This window comes from Polyodon spathula, chromosome 29 (genome assembly GCF_017654505.1).
Source record: "Polyodon spathula isolate WHYD16114869_AA chromosome 29, ASM1765450v1, whole genome shotgun sequence".
In the NCBI taxonomy this organism is placed as follows: Eukaryota; Metazoa; Chordata; class Actinopteri; order Acipenseriformes; family Polyodontidae; genus Polyodon; species Polyodon spathula.
Window position 1 is genome coordinate 5,813,843 of NC_054562.1, and position 15,074 is coordinate 5,828,916.

General features: G+C 39.4%; 1 protein-coding gene across 1 annotated transcript; it reads right to left on the reverse strand.

Moving 5' to 3' along the window:
- Positions 1-7,967: 7,967 nt before the first annotated feature.
- On the reverse strand, positions 7,968-14,241 carry LOC121302513 (neurofilament medium polypeptide-like). The gene is made up of 3 exons (XM_041232527.1): positions 13,130-14,241; positions 12,425-12,549; positions 7,968-9,858 (listed from the first exon to the last, which is right to left on the reverse strand). Exons 1-3 carry the CDS (start codon positions 14,177-14,179, stop codon positions 8,508-8,510), a joined length of 2,526 nt encoding a protein of 841 aa, XP_041088461.1. The 5' UTR covers positions 14,180-14,241; the 3' UTR covers positions 7,968-8,507.
- Between the last annotated feature and the right edge of the window lie 833 nt (positions 14,242-15,074).

The window sequence follows — 15,074 nt, forward strand, 5'->3', positions numbered from 1 at the left end:
TGCTGAACTGCATGCTGAGCTGAGGTCAACAAACTCATTTCACGCTTGACCAGAACTATTAAGCACAGGCCCCCAGAGGCAAAAAAAAGTGATGGGCTCGTGAATTAGCCTGTAGCGCCACCTACCCCCCTGGCTGATTAAAAGAGTTATTTCACATTTTGCATTTCATATAAAAAAGAAATGAATTTCTTTAGCAAATAGCAAGATTCATTCTGTTTAAATTAAGAATTGCAAAACACAATCTATTCAGTATTAATTTTCAGTCAGGACAATCTTGCGTTTAAATAACCACCTTTATTATAATAGAAAATCTTACAGATTTCCAAAAACACTGAACCCTAACAATGGCCGAAGAAAAATAATAGAGTAAAAAGCCATTGGATCGCAGCCTTGTCCTTCAGAGCATCCCAGCACTGCCTGCTAAAAAACAGACAATCAAATAATAAATCTATGTGTTCATCCAAGTGAACAAAAAATATTAGGCAGAGGAGCATCGTATACTCCCCCCCAAAAGCGATGCTAAGAGATTCAGAGAATCCCTAGTTGCTAAAGATTGGTATAGAAGTCAATGGGAAGAATAATGGGATCAGATCCAGGATATACCTGCCTCTAACATATTTTATTATTCCATATCGAATAATCTTCATGCATGCCCCAGCTACAGAAAATGTCCCCCCACATTTGAAACCAAAGTTACGCCACTCGGTACCAGACTTGTTTGCTGAAACCTGTGTTGCTTTTAAAACTGCACATTTGAGACCTATTGTGTATGGAAGCATTGTGTTATCTACAATTACTTTAAGAGATTAAACACAAATGCATTAGACAGCTCTCCAAAAAAAGTTTGTTGATACAAATACTCAACATATTTTCTCCACTCTGCAACAGCTGTGCAATATTTGAAAAACACTAAAGTTTGTTCTGAAAGAAGCATTCACTCTGCAGGCATGTCTAGCTCTGTACGTATCCGTGGGTGTGTGTGGGCTGTGTGCCTATCACTCACTTTCTTTCTTATTCACAGTGAGACCTCTGAGTGACAGATAGACAGCCCACACACAACCACAGATATCTAAAGCTAGACATGTATAGAGCACTCCCATAACTTTAAAAGATATCCAGAAATTTAAATTGCAATAAGATGCTCTTCACGAGGCTTTTAAAAAGAACAACATGAAAAGTCCTGCAACTGTGTTCATTTATTTATTTTCAGCTCTAAATACAGACCCTCCCCACACACAGCTCTAAATAAGGAAACCCCCACACACAGCTCTAAATACAGACACCTACACACACAGCTCTAAATACAGACACCTACACACACAGCTCTAAATACAGACACACACACACACAGCTCTAAATACAGACACACACACACACAGCTCTAAATACAGACACACACACACACAGCTCTAAATACAGACACACACACAGCTCTAAATACAGACACCCACACACAGCTCTAAATAGACACCTACACACACAGCTCTAAATACAGACACCTACACACACAGCTCTAAATACAGACACCTACACACAGCTCTAAATACAGACACACAAACACACAGCTCTAAATACAGACACACAAACACACAGCTCTAAATACAGCCCCCCCCACAGCTCTAAATACAGACACCCACACACAGCTCTAAATACAGATACACACACACCCAGCTCTACACACACACACACACACACAGCTCTAAATACAGACACACAAACACACAGCTCTAAATACAGACACACAAACACACAGCTCTAAATACAGACACCTACACACAGCTCTAAATACAGACACCCACACACAGCTCTAAATACAGACACCCACACACAGCTCTAAATACAGACACCCACACACACAGCTCTAAATACAGACACCTACACACAGCCCTAAATACAGATACACACACACCCACACACACACAAACACACACACACACACACACACACACACACACACACACACACACACACACACACACACACACAGCTAATACAGACGCCCACACACACAGGGGTGAGTTATCTGGGATACTGCAGTAGCAGCAAATCTAAGCCACTGCAGAGCTGTCAAAGTAGAGGGGAGGGCTATGCAGCCTCTCCCTTACAACACATCCAAAGCATACAGACTGGAAGCCAAAAGCAAAGAAAAAAAGCACTGAATTGATTTAATATTAAATTGGATATCCTAGACCCCTCCACAATGGCTTTTAGAGTCCAAGTGCAAAGAAGTATTACTGAAGATTAGAAAAAAAGGTCACCTTAGAAAAAAATATATAATCTCATTTTTAATGATTTAAAAACTCTGCTGTTTGCCAGTAGACTTGTTGTCAATATTGATAAGAGTATTAAATAAACAGCAGGACGGGGGGCCCTGCAGCCCAAGAACAAGAGGCAATGCTTTCCTTTTCAGCACTGGCTGAAGCAGCCCCTGGGACTGTGAGAAGAAGAGCATTCAGGATTCATGATCCATTTTGCATGAGAAGAAGAAGACACTTAACTCTTTTTCACTGGCTGGCTCCTAGCCCGAAGATCTGACCACATCACTTGGTTGCATCCCTGTCTTGTTATATTATTCCTAACATCTATTCTGTGACGAATCCAATCTGAAACCCCCTGTTGTACATTACAGTACTTTGTTTCAAGGTTGTAGAACTGAAACACTTTCCAAACGCCCATACCTAGCACCCCGGGAATGATACAGAGGTTTGCCTGACTGATATCTCAATAACTTGTGCAGCATGGTATTTGGTTTCCAAGTCTTATTTTGTTTCGTTTCCCATCACATACTTGAAACTTTTTTTTTTTTTAGTTCAGTGTGGTTCATGTCAATACATTCTATTGCTAAAGCTGCAGAACTAGGCTGTCTGGTTAGTCCCACACAAGGGCTTTCTGCGGCATCAATGAGAGACTACTAACCTGATTATTAATCTTGCCTTGCAGCTGTTCATGTTGTTTGTCCCGTCATTTAGAGAAAGGAGAAACGATGAAACTGCAGGTTTGAGTCTACGTGTACATAGCATTATGGAACTGTCCATGGGTGTGGTGCTGAAATCAGAATGTAACGTGGAATACAATGCAAATGCATCCAGCAGGGTAAATACACGGTGTGACAAGTCTTTTGGGGCGTGTATAGTTTGCATGCAATAAATGCCAAGTATAAGGTATGTACAAATGTAAACTATTTCAGAGCGGATGTATGTTTGTTATCTTACCCTATTTCTCCGCAAAGTTAAATGTTATTGTAAGGATAAGCCTATGTGTGGACTAGTGGGGCTCCCGTAGTGCTTGGAGCGCAGTGACGTTAAGTGTAATACTAAAAGGAAGCCTGCAGGTTCCTCATGGTTTAATTGTTTCTGCACTACTTGAGCATAGGATGACTTATTAAAGATAGCGCACATCATAGACACATACAGACGAATAGAAAACTGTACAGTTATCAGCGTTTTAAGAGCACTGCAATTATACATTACAATATTATATGAGCAACAACGACACGAATCTTTCTTTGAGAATTTGATTAGCACTGCAGGTAGCAAAATGAGAAAAACCGTATACTAGCTATCAAACATATTCATTATTAAGTTGATCACATTGCAGATGTTCATAGCATGGCTATTAAAATTATTATTGATTGTGGTGATTATTGAATGCGTTATAACTTAAATACACATACGTAATTTGGCGATTGGGATAAGGGGAATGAACAACTTATTTAGATACGTAGCTAGAGAATTATCGACGGAGTAACTGTATTTCAGTTCCCTAGTTTAATGCAATACATTTGCTAACAAGAGCTTTTAGAAAGTGTCCTGCATTGCAGTTCATAATGCTTGATGACACACATCTGTTATTTAAAGCTGGCCTTTGTAAAGAAGTCGTTTGTATAATGTGCACTGTCAGGCTGTGCATATAGAATCTTGTTTAACGAGGGGTGGGATGTAGGACTACTGCATAGTAAGGCTTATTGATCCACGAAAGCAAGGCAATAGCGCAAATAAAAAAGTTACTGCAGTATTTTGGTGCATTACTGCATTGTTTAAATCTTAATGACACATCTCCCTGGCCGACTGTGTTATATCATTAGCTGGCCTCTGCATTACACTGCAGTTTTCAAATTATTTTGTGCAACGGAAACTTTTTTTTAGAATGTATTTTAATTGCAGGGTTAGCTTTTGCATTAAACCATAAGCATCTATCTTCCTGGAGTACATGTTTAAGAATGAAACATAAATCGTTAGCAGCAGATTTTAAACACATGTATATAGAAGAGTACGTTTTCTACATATATATATATATATATATATATATATATATATATATATATATAATATATATATATATATATATATATATATATATATATATATATATATATATATAAAGGCTGTCTGCATATTTGGGTGAGAAAAAATATAATCAATTTCTAAAACATGTTGTTATATTAGTCACGTTACCGTTTATTTGCAGTAGCATCTAATCCCTGAGCATTTAGCACGGTAATACAGTTTAACTCTTAAAAAAAAAACAGCGTGTAATGTAAAACTAGTTGTTTCTATCGTATTCATTATGATTGAGAAGTTTTTACAGCTTCTAGTGCAGCTTTTGTACATTAAATGTACTACATACGCGTTTGCATTGTGTTGTTATCGTACAGCTGCAGAATGAAGCAAGGTACTCTGGTCTACAAGCAATAAGTGTAACTTGAAAAAGTCCAGTATGACATCTGATTGCTAATAGGGAAGTCCCGCAGCGGTCAGCTCCAATCAAGGTAGCATATGCGACATCGAACCCAGCTGGGGTGATATTGACTTCCAATCGATACACAAGAGCAGTCAGTAACACGGAAACGTGCTCGGAAGGTGTTTTGAATGTGGTTTGGTGTTTATGTGGTGTAACTCCGTGTTTAAACGGTCTTCTTGTAAATATCGGTTATACTCTGTTCCATTTGTTTTTAAAGAAAATAGATTGTGGTTACATTGCTGAATTTGCCGTAATGCTATATCATTTTTAATAGTGCTGAAACATCTTATTTTTGTTGCGAAGCATATTGAAATGTAGGTCTGAGCCTTAAAAAGTTATTTTCCCATGGTGTTCCCTAAACTCTAAATGTACCAGTTTGCCATTGTGCTTCACCATGCCTCTTCATTGTAAACATTGGTGTGATTTGATATGCAGAAGAATGAAACAATTCAATGATTCGAGCACATCTATATATAAACCATCTACCGTCATATCATGACCAACTTATATCGTAATGTAGCTTTAACTTCGCACTGTAATGAATCGGTGCATTGCTTTCTGCTACTGGGGTGATAAAGTGTCGTGTCTTCTATTCATTTTTATTGAGTCTCAATGAATGGTCTATTTTGCAGAGGGTCTGATGGAAATTTCCACCAGACTGTACTGCAGTGAACCAGATGTCTCACAGATGTCTTCATTAGGACACGGCGCGACTGTGTTGTAGGTACGCGATCAATACCAATGTTTTCATTCAATAGAAACCACTTTACCTGCCCAGCGAATACATCATTATAACGTCCTTTAAGAAATAAGCCATAATAAGATATATCCGCTAATATACTTGGTTTTACATAAATATATAACCCTTTTAATTCTATCAATAAATGACTTTATGCTGTACAGAAAAAAAGACTGCAGACAGCGGTTATAGTTTTGCACAATGTGGTCCATATCAGAGTTCCCAGAAACACCCGTGTTTATTTATATATCTGTTTAAATCATTGCATTTTGGTATTATTATTTTTCTCTTAAGTGTTAAAGGTTTCTGTACACTTTGGATTGGTACCAGCATATGCATAACTACCTTATTCTTATATGTATTTATATATATATATATATATATATATAATATATATATATATATATATATATATATATATATATATAATTGTGTTTTTGTATGTATTCCTAATGATTTAAAATGTGTCGTTTTTTTATTGCACTTTGGTTATGTATATTGGAATGTTTTTAAAGCAGGCGTGAATGAAGAAAATCGCAGTATTAAGGAGGGAGAGAGCTGGGAGAGCTTGAATGCTGGGCTGGGAGTAAGAGCTGCGGCAGTGGCTTTGACAAACTGTAGCGTATGGTGACAGTGTCGAGTTCTACATTTACCAATTGTAGCTCATGAGCTCGTGTGTTGCCGCTGCTGCTATATCCTTAGCCCGGCATCGGCTCTGACTGTAGTGGGAGGGGATATCTAGCTAATAGAAGACGTTGCCGACTTTGATTTGAATATTTTTCTTTGACAGAGTCCTCAACCGCGTCTCCAATTCAGCAAAGTAACTAAACCTGGATTGTTTTATCAGTACTTTATAAATAAAAACATTGAGCTCCATGCTTGCTTGTTCTTTGCTTTCTTGTGGTTCTTCATTGCTCTTTCCAATAAAAGAACCAGCGCTGTTATACTGGGGCAAAATAGGGAGACACTGCCTTTTAGTTGCTGTTTTATACTGTATGTGTTTTATTGGGAGCGCTTCCATGTAGCTGCTATACACTGACCTGGCTGTGGTGTTGTCTGGGTGGATAGGCACGCTGACACCCACCCAGTTTTGTTGCCCATTTAAAATAAAACGTGTGTGACGCTTTTTTTCAGATGTATGCATTGCGCTGGAATCGGCGCAAATACCCTTGGTTTACTTGTGGTGTTCCTGCTCGAGTGTCTCACCGCTGCCGAATGTAACTAACATTGCTTTGTGCTGCAATGAAGGCTGCCTCTGTCAAACGAGGCCCCCATCGAACACCTTGCCACAGAAAACTGAGAGTCACACGGTTTAAAAATACCGTATTTTTTACTGTAAATTTACCTTAATATTGACTTAATAAAACTATTTGTAGATTTACTGTGGTGTATATTTCCGTATTAAAGATACATACATCAAAAAAAGTATTTTACACTAATATTGAACAACTTTTAATGTAATTAAAAAAAAAAAAAAAAACCTGAAAACGCCATGAAGTAAATTTACTGAAAAAAATATGTTGGTTTTTTTATAGTGTACAACAGTATCCTCGCTTAGCTATGATATGGATGGGGTTTAAACGAAATATAGATGTATCCTGAAGTGGCAAATTTACACGTTACCATGTAAACTAGTCTGATACAGTGGCACTGCTGTATTTTCCATAATGTTAGCTTTACATGTGTAAAAACCATAAAGCCCTGTGCAGAATTAATTACGCTGGTATAACACCATACAAAAGTTCTAGTTCTAATTATGATGTCACTATAGACCTACAGTAGGTCTTGCTGGAATATGAATTGTGCAACACTATAGGAACCACCCGGAACTGCACCAAGCACTTGTACGTGGTTATCTCGACCACTCCTAAAATAAGTGGCTGAAATATGCTGTTAAAAGTCCATCTGTGACTGATCCAGCAGTGTATGCATAGGTGTATAGTGACATAATCAAGTGTATAACATTCAGGCTATCCCTAAATACATTGAAGAAATCTCTGGAACTCTTTCTTAAAATAATAATAATAAATAATAATAATAATAATAATAATAATAATAATAATAATAATAATAATAATAATAATAAAGCTTTGCATATTAGTTTCGTGTTTGGAAAATTTAAACTTTACGTTCAATAATGAGGTACAAACCTGCAGAATTGTATTATAAATAATAACGGACAGCCTGCAACTCTATAATGTAACATGTTTCTTCTATTAGTGAATATTAGTGGAATAAACTATAAAAGTATACATGTTATTTCTTAATAAATGTACAGCAGTGGCCAAAACATTACATCACCTTACATTTGTTTCCTGAATCCTGCTGAGCTGATGCCTGAGAAATATAAGATGATGCAATGATCCTGACCACCAGTATAGATTCCTGTATGCATGGGGGATTGACATTAACAATATTGCATGAATTATTCTTTGAAAACACATCAACAACAGATCAACCAAGAAGAAAATCACCACCAGAATGAGCACACTTTCAATATGTTCTTTATTGTGCGAATGCTGCTGTGAGATGTTACATGAGTCACATGTCAGTAAGGTTCCCCCATGAATAAAAGTCCACTTTTTTAATTGCACTCTTGAGGTAAACATAATAAACAACAATAAATAGCATTTCTTAAGGCTAGGAGTTTTGTTTCTTATCATCTTAATTTTTTGGCTCAGTTGGTTCTTTGCATAATCTTTTTCTCAGAAGTGACCCTCCAGCAACTCAGGAAATACCCCTTTGAAGTACATCTTTCATGCATTTGATTTATTGTTGTTCTTTTTTTAAAATCACCCATATTAATATGTATTTTCACTTAATTTTCCCAAGCTTTGTGGAGGGCACACTTCAAGAGCTTGCATGCATTCCCCCTCATATTGCACAAAGTAAATTACAGAGTATTCACCCCTCCCATGAGAGAACCATTTCTGCTTGAAGCCTGTTAAAGCTGTCACTCACATGCATTTTTTTTAGCTGTCATATCATATGGCTTTCTCTATGTTAGTTTTCTCTACAGCAGCAGTTTTCACTCGCTTTCAGTCACTTGCTTTATGGACTGGGATGTGACCTTCTCCACCTTCTTTGTGGACACCAGCTTCTCCTCCAGAACCTGCTCCACCTCTTCCATGGTCTGGGTGACTGTCACAGACTTGGTGATCTGTTTATCTCCATCTCCTGTGGTGGTAATTGTTTCCACGGTCTTGGTGATGACCACCTTCTGACTGCTATCCTCTGCAGAAGGGCTCTCATCTACTCCATTGGTGACCACAGCCTTCTCTTCCTCATCTTGTTGCTCTCCACCTGAGCCTTCTTCAACATTCTCCACCACCTCTCCATTGATGGCTGTGTCTTCCTTCTGTGCAGCATCTGATGCTACCTCTTCAACAGCCTCACCTTCGGATTCCTTTTTTTCAGACCCTACTTCGCCTGCCTCACTCTTGGAGACAGTCTCCTCTTCAGCCTCCTCCTTGGACTCTTTTTCCTCTTCTGCGGTCTCATCCTCATCTCCCTTTTTGTCTTCAGACTCTTCTCCAGAGTCCTCCTTTGATTCTGCCTTGCCTTCATCTTTGGTCTCAGTTTCTGCTGTTTCTTCTTCTGCCTGTTCCTGCTCTCCTTCTTTCTCACTTTCTTTCTCTTCCTCACCCTCACTTGCCTCTTTCTGTTCTTCTTCTGGCTTGGTTTCTTGTATGGAGGTTTTGGTGCTCTCAATCTTCTCCACCACAATGGCCTCTTCTACAACAGCCTCACTCTCCTCTTCCTTTTCTCCTTCTTCTTCCTCTCCTGCTGCTTCTTCTTCCTCCTCTGCCTTCTCTTCTCCCTCTGCTTCTCCTTCCTCTTCATCAGCCTCAGCTGTTTCCAATGTTTCCTCACCTTCTTCCTTCTCAGCTTCTTCCTTCTCAGCTTCTTCCTCTTCTTCTGCTCCCTCCTCTTTCTCGCCTTCCTCTTCATCTTCTTTAGCAGCCTCCTCCTCCTCTGCCTCAGCCTCAGGGGCGCTGGCACTTACTGCTGCCTTTGAGATGGCTACCACCTCTTCTTCAACAGCCTCCTCTGCTTCCTGTCCCTCCTCTTCCTTGGCTCCTTCCTCCTGCTCCTCTTCTCCTTCCTCTTCTGCCTCTTCCTCTGCAGGTTCAGCAGCCAGCTCCTCTGCTACGGCAGCCAAGGCCATGTCCATCTCAGACTGCTCATCTTCCACCTTGGTCTCCTCAATGATTTCCTCCACAAACTTGTGTTGGACTTTCAACTTGGGGGGCTCAGCTTTTGATTTATGGATTTTGGCTGGGGTTACGGGCACTGATGGTTGTCTGTATGGGAATGATGGACCAGTGATGCTGCCTGAGAATGAGCTGAAGCGAGTCTCTTCACCCTCCAGGAGCTTCCTGTAGATACAGAGAAAAACTGCAATGAAGACTGAAACATGTGAGTTGTCTTTACATGTGTCTTTACTGAAACATGTGAGTTTGTCTAATTTCTTACATAATTAAGCCATACCTTATTGATACAGCACTCTGAAAAAAATATCACAGACTAACAAGCTCCAGTGCCTCAAAAATCCTGAACAACCACCCTTGCTATTCAACCCTGGTCTTTCCCAGACAGGCTTTTGGCTGTGCCAAGCTAGCTTCATTATGTAGTGATTTTAAGCAGACTCATTTCCATTTGATTGAATGGCGAGTGCAAGAACCATTGTTGACGCCACTGTTTGTATATTTGTATGAATTACTGTATTGATGGTCTTGTTCATTTGAATTATATATGCAGTTTCTGTCTCCAGGGACTTTCTTGTAAATGTATAGTGCCAGTTCATAAATATCGAGCCTGGCAATTATTATTATTATTATTATTATTATTATTATTATTATTATTATTATTATTACTTCAGTTAAGAGACTTCTAGTATTCCCTTGAATGTATTAGATAAATTCATAGTTTGATTTATAAACTCTGATTTGACTTGTTAAATGTGTAAGACTTCAAATTCTTAAATAATATTTTTCCTTAACATTAAATGAGGCATAAACAATATACAACAATTAGTACACAGCAATTAAAGGCATTGTATTGTGTGGTAACACTGTATGATACATAACCAGATCTATGACTTTGTTCTGATTTGATGGACTGTAATATTATGAATAGATACCTATAGACACTGAAAGGTGTTGAGTATACTATGCTTAACAGCATTGTAACGTATTGCAAGTTAAGAGAATGTATTATATAAATAAATATGGAAGTCACTCATATGTTTTTATACTCAGTTGAGACATGTTTTGCTGCTCAGCTATGTATCTCAAAACACAGTATTCTGGCATTTGAATACTGCAGTAGAAGTAATTATAGCCAGTTTGAGTATTGAAATGAGACTCCTGTTTACAGGAAGTGTCTTTCATTATAACACAGGCTACTCTAATTACCAGTAGCTATGCAATAGGAAAGTGGGAATCTGTATCATTAATTTAGTGTGTACATCACATGGAATCAATACAAACTCCCTTACTGTTTAATTAGATAATTATCTGATCATGGTGTTTCTTTGAGTTACGTCTGTGTTTGAGCATTATTCTATTATGTTTTTATCAAGATCTTTGTGGATTGAATGCCTACCAGGAAAGCAGTGGAGGTCCGTAACTGTTTTATGGACACATCCCTTGGTCTCAGTAAACTAAGGAGGTGATTTTCTATGAGCGGTGTTATTGATTCTGATTAAGTGGAATAGTGATATAATCGTCAACCCATCAGCTATCCATCCAGTCATCCATGACTGGATGGATAGCCGTAGAGATGGTAGGTCACCTGGGACTCTTTGGAATGACCCAGGGGCATAGAAGGACAATGCTGCCAACACCTTCACATACGGTGGTACAGCACTGCCACTTTAAGGAGGCCATTCAAGGTCCTCCAGCTGAGTCTGACAGGTGCACATAGCTCCCCTATCCCCTGTGCATCCTCTCTGCATCATCGCTGTTGCATCCAGGGTCTGGCAAGCGCAACCTCTGAAACTGCGTTTGCTGCTGAAGCTGCTGCTCCCTGCAAAGCCATGCTTTTAAAACAAACAACAAGAAAAAAACAAGGGGCTCGCCTGAAGTACTGTTTGAAAGTGCGTGGTATAGTTTTGTTTTAATTAATTTTTTAAAAGCAAATTAACTCCTGAAAAACGATTTGCTGGTTTGTTTCGTTGCCGCTCAACCAGAATGAATGGTCACAGGAAGCGTTTCTCGGTCATATATTCAAATCAAATCAAACTCATTTCAGAAAGAACATTAGTGCGATTATTAAATAACAAAATACACAGAATGATTTGTTGAAAATGCCAAAATCAAATCAATACAGCGTACCGATTCATTAATTAACACTGGCGTTATCATTAAAATGTCCAAGTCCAATCTAAAATACTTTGAGAGACTGACATGTTAGACACCATCAGCTCCTAAAATGAATTCTGCAGCACTATAACACCTCCCTGGCGTTACATTTCCATAACCAGTACATAAGTGAAAAATTGTAATGATAGTAGTAGTTTTGTTTCCAGTCACAGCCCTGTATTATTTTTAACGCGTCAATACAAGTCATGTATGCAGCTGCATTCTTAAATAACGCGTTCTCAATTATTTGTTCCAAACGATCAAACCTGTAAAATACACTTAATGATGAACATTGAAATCAAGTGCAATGATGTTGTATATATTGTAGCAGAGTCGCTGGACTGTAAGGTATTTTATTAGTAAGGCAGTAGCCAATGCGCAGTAAGTATGTTTCAAGAGTCCTCAAAACAACCTTCAAGCGCGTCATCACAGCTGCAGTGTAGAGCATGGCAAAGGCTGTTGGCTCAATGTTGCAGTGCTGTCAGTGGAAGTTTACTCATCAGCTATTATGCGAAAGAACTTGCAGCAAACATCTGCAGCGCTATTAATATTCAAGCCATGCTCGCCTATGCGTGGTTACCTGTATGCTGCGATTTCGATATCCAGAGCCATCTTGACATTGAGCAGGTCCTGGTATTCCCTCAAGTGACGCGCCATTTCCCATTTCGTTCCTTTCAGCTCGTTGTCGAGCTGATGGATCGTCTCCTAAAAGGCAAAGAGTAAAAAAAAAGAAACGGGGTACGATTCATTTCTGATTAGTAGTGTTGCCAGTTTGGTTAGTCTGAGTGTTATTTTACATGAGGAAAAATAAACTGCAGTGCTGCATTTAAGTCAAGATTGAAAATATGCGCATTTCTTATTGGAAAAATCACATATGTTTAGGCTAGTGGTACCATTTACACTCAGTCTTGTCAAGTGATACAGCGTGTATCAATGAGGACTCAAGCACCACCCCTGCTAGCTTGTCAAGTAAACCGCAGATATAAAGCAAATGTACTATTCATTTAACAGAAGTGCTTACTCAGCAAATTCCAGAAAACAGGCGCCTCCCGGAAGATAAAAGTGACTTTGTTTAATTCTTAAAGGGGACGTGCAGCAGGTTTCACCTAAATTACCTTAACTTTAACTGATATGCCGTACTGCAACAAATAATAAGACATTTAACTTATTTTAGCAGGTCAAATGTAAACGATAACACAACTTAACCGTTTACGCACTGAAAGGGTACAGATTATAGAAACACACGAATGACTTCAGTTATAGGTAGAAACTATGTTGGTCTTACCTGGTAGCTAGTCAGGTCGCTGTTGTGGCGATCCTCAATGTCATTCAGCTGCCTCTCCAGAGACTCCTTTGTTCCTCTGACGGACTCGAGCTCGATGCTCTTGGACTGCAGCTGTCGCCTGTACTCTGAGATCTCGTCCCGGGCGGATTTTATGGCCTCCTTGTTCTGATCAGCCGCCTCGGTCAGCTTTGAGTAACGGCACTTGAACCAATCTTCCGCCTGCTGCAGGTTCTGTGAAGAGTGCCCTTCGAGCTGGGAGCGGATCTCCTTCAAGGCAGAGGTGATGTCAGTCTTCAGGTAGTCCTTCATCTCGACTGTGACTTGGGAAGACTGGATCTGAGCGAGAAGATCGCCTACCTCTTCCTCGTGGTTATTTTTAAGAAAAGCTATTTCATCTTGCAGGGATTGCGCCCGTTTATCAAGCTCAACTTTGACCAAAGCGGAATCTTCTACATCTTTCTTCATAGCGCGGATGGTGGCTTCGGTGTCTTCCCTAACCCTCACCTCTTCTTCATACCTGTCCTTAAGGCGATGGATGTCTTCCTCGATGTGGTCAGTATCCAGCTGGATCTGTGCTTTCTCGTGGTTCACTTGCTCCAGGACGGCTCTAAGCTCACCGAGCTCCTGGTCGTACACATTTCCAAGCTGGGAATGGGTGACTTGCTTCTGCCGCAGAGCCTTGATTTCAGCCTCGATCTCCTTGTTTTGCTGCTCCAGGTAATGCACTTTGTCAATGTAGCCGGCAAAACGGTCGTTGAGCCCTTGGAGCTGCTCCTTCTCATTGGATCGCTTGTAGTCCCCATTGAGTACTGAGGACTGGCTGAAATCAAGGCTGTTGGAAGAGCTGTGGACAGTGGAGCTGTACGCTCTGGGAACGGCAAAGTTGGTTCTCTTAAAGGAAGATGAGCGCGAGCTACTGGGACTACCTCGGGACCAGGACTGGGAGTGGAATCCGCTGGACGGGGTTGTGCTGGAGCGGCTGTAACTGGTCCTGGTGTCCATCATCCTCCTATAAGATGGGCTCCCTATCGTTTCCAGAGTATAGCTCATCTCGGAAGACTTGCGTATGTGTGTGGCTTTCACGGCGCTCTCTGCACTCTTGTCCTGCCTTTTTATATCCGAGGCATATTCGCAAACAGGGCAAGAATAGGCTCTTTGCTGCTAATTGATATGCTGAAGGAGGTTTTTTTTTTTTCTTGATAAATAGCCCACGTGGGCTGGGCGTGCTCCAGAGAAAGATGAGTAGGAGAGAGAGGTCCTCTTCTGCTTTTGCAGTGCGCTGCGGCTTCTAGTGTTATATGTCAGAAACTAAGAAACACTGACAGACCAAGAATTGTACACATTGTATGACATTGTGTACTCGAATTGCGCCTTTATTTCTGAGTTGATACTCAATTTGGATACGTATGTGTTTTTAGACATCAAGGTAATCATAAAGGAGTGAGTTGGTATATATATATATATATATATATATATATATATATATATATATATATATATATATATATATATATATGGTGAGTAAAAATTAATCAATTTACAGTACCGGTAATATAATAATAATAAAAAAACACACATTCGTTTTCATGGACAATCACCAAAACATATCATTTGTACGTTTTTATTTTTTAAAAGCAGACAATTTTAATACATTAGAACTACTATGTGTGTTATTCTTTAATTCACTTAGCTAGAAAGCAGAACGCGTTCATGAATCTAGCGACCTTGCCTGTCTATCTATTTATCTATCTATCTGGCACTACACTTTACATTGTATTGTTTATTCAAACGGCAGGTTATTGTTTTAATGTATGCTCTATTGAGAATAATTTGTCTAGTAGAAATTGCAACATTTAAACTTCACAAATGAAACCCTGTGTCTTTTTTTTTCTTCTGCAGACTGACGTTTTAACTTACAATATTTTTCTCGTGTCGTTATAAAAAC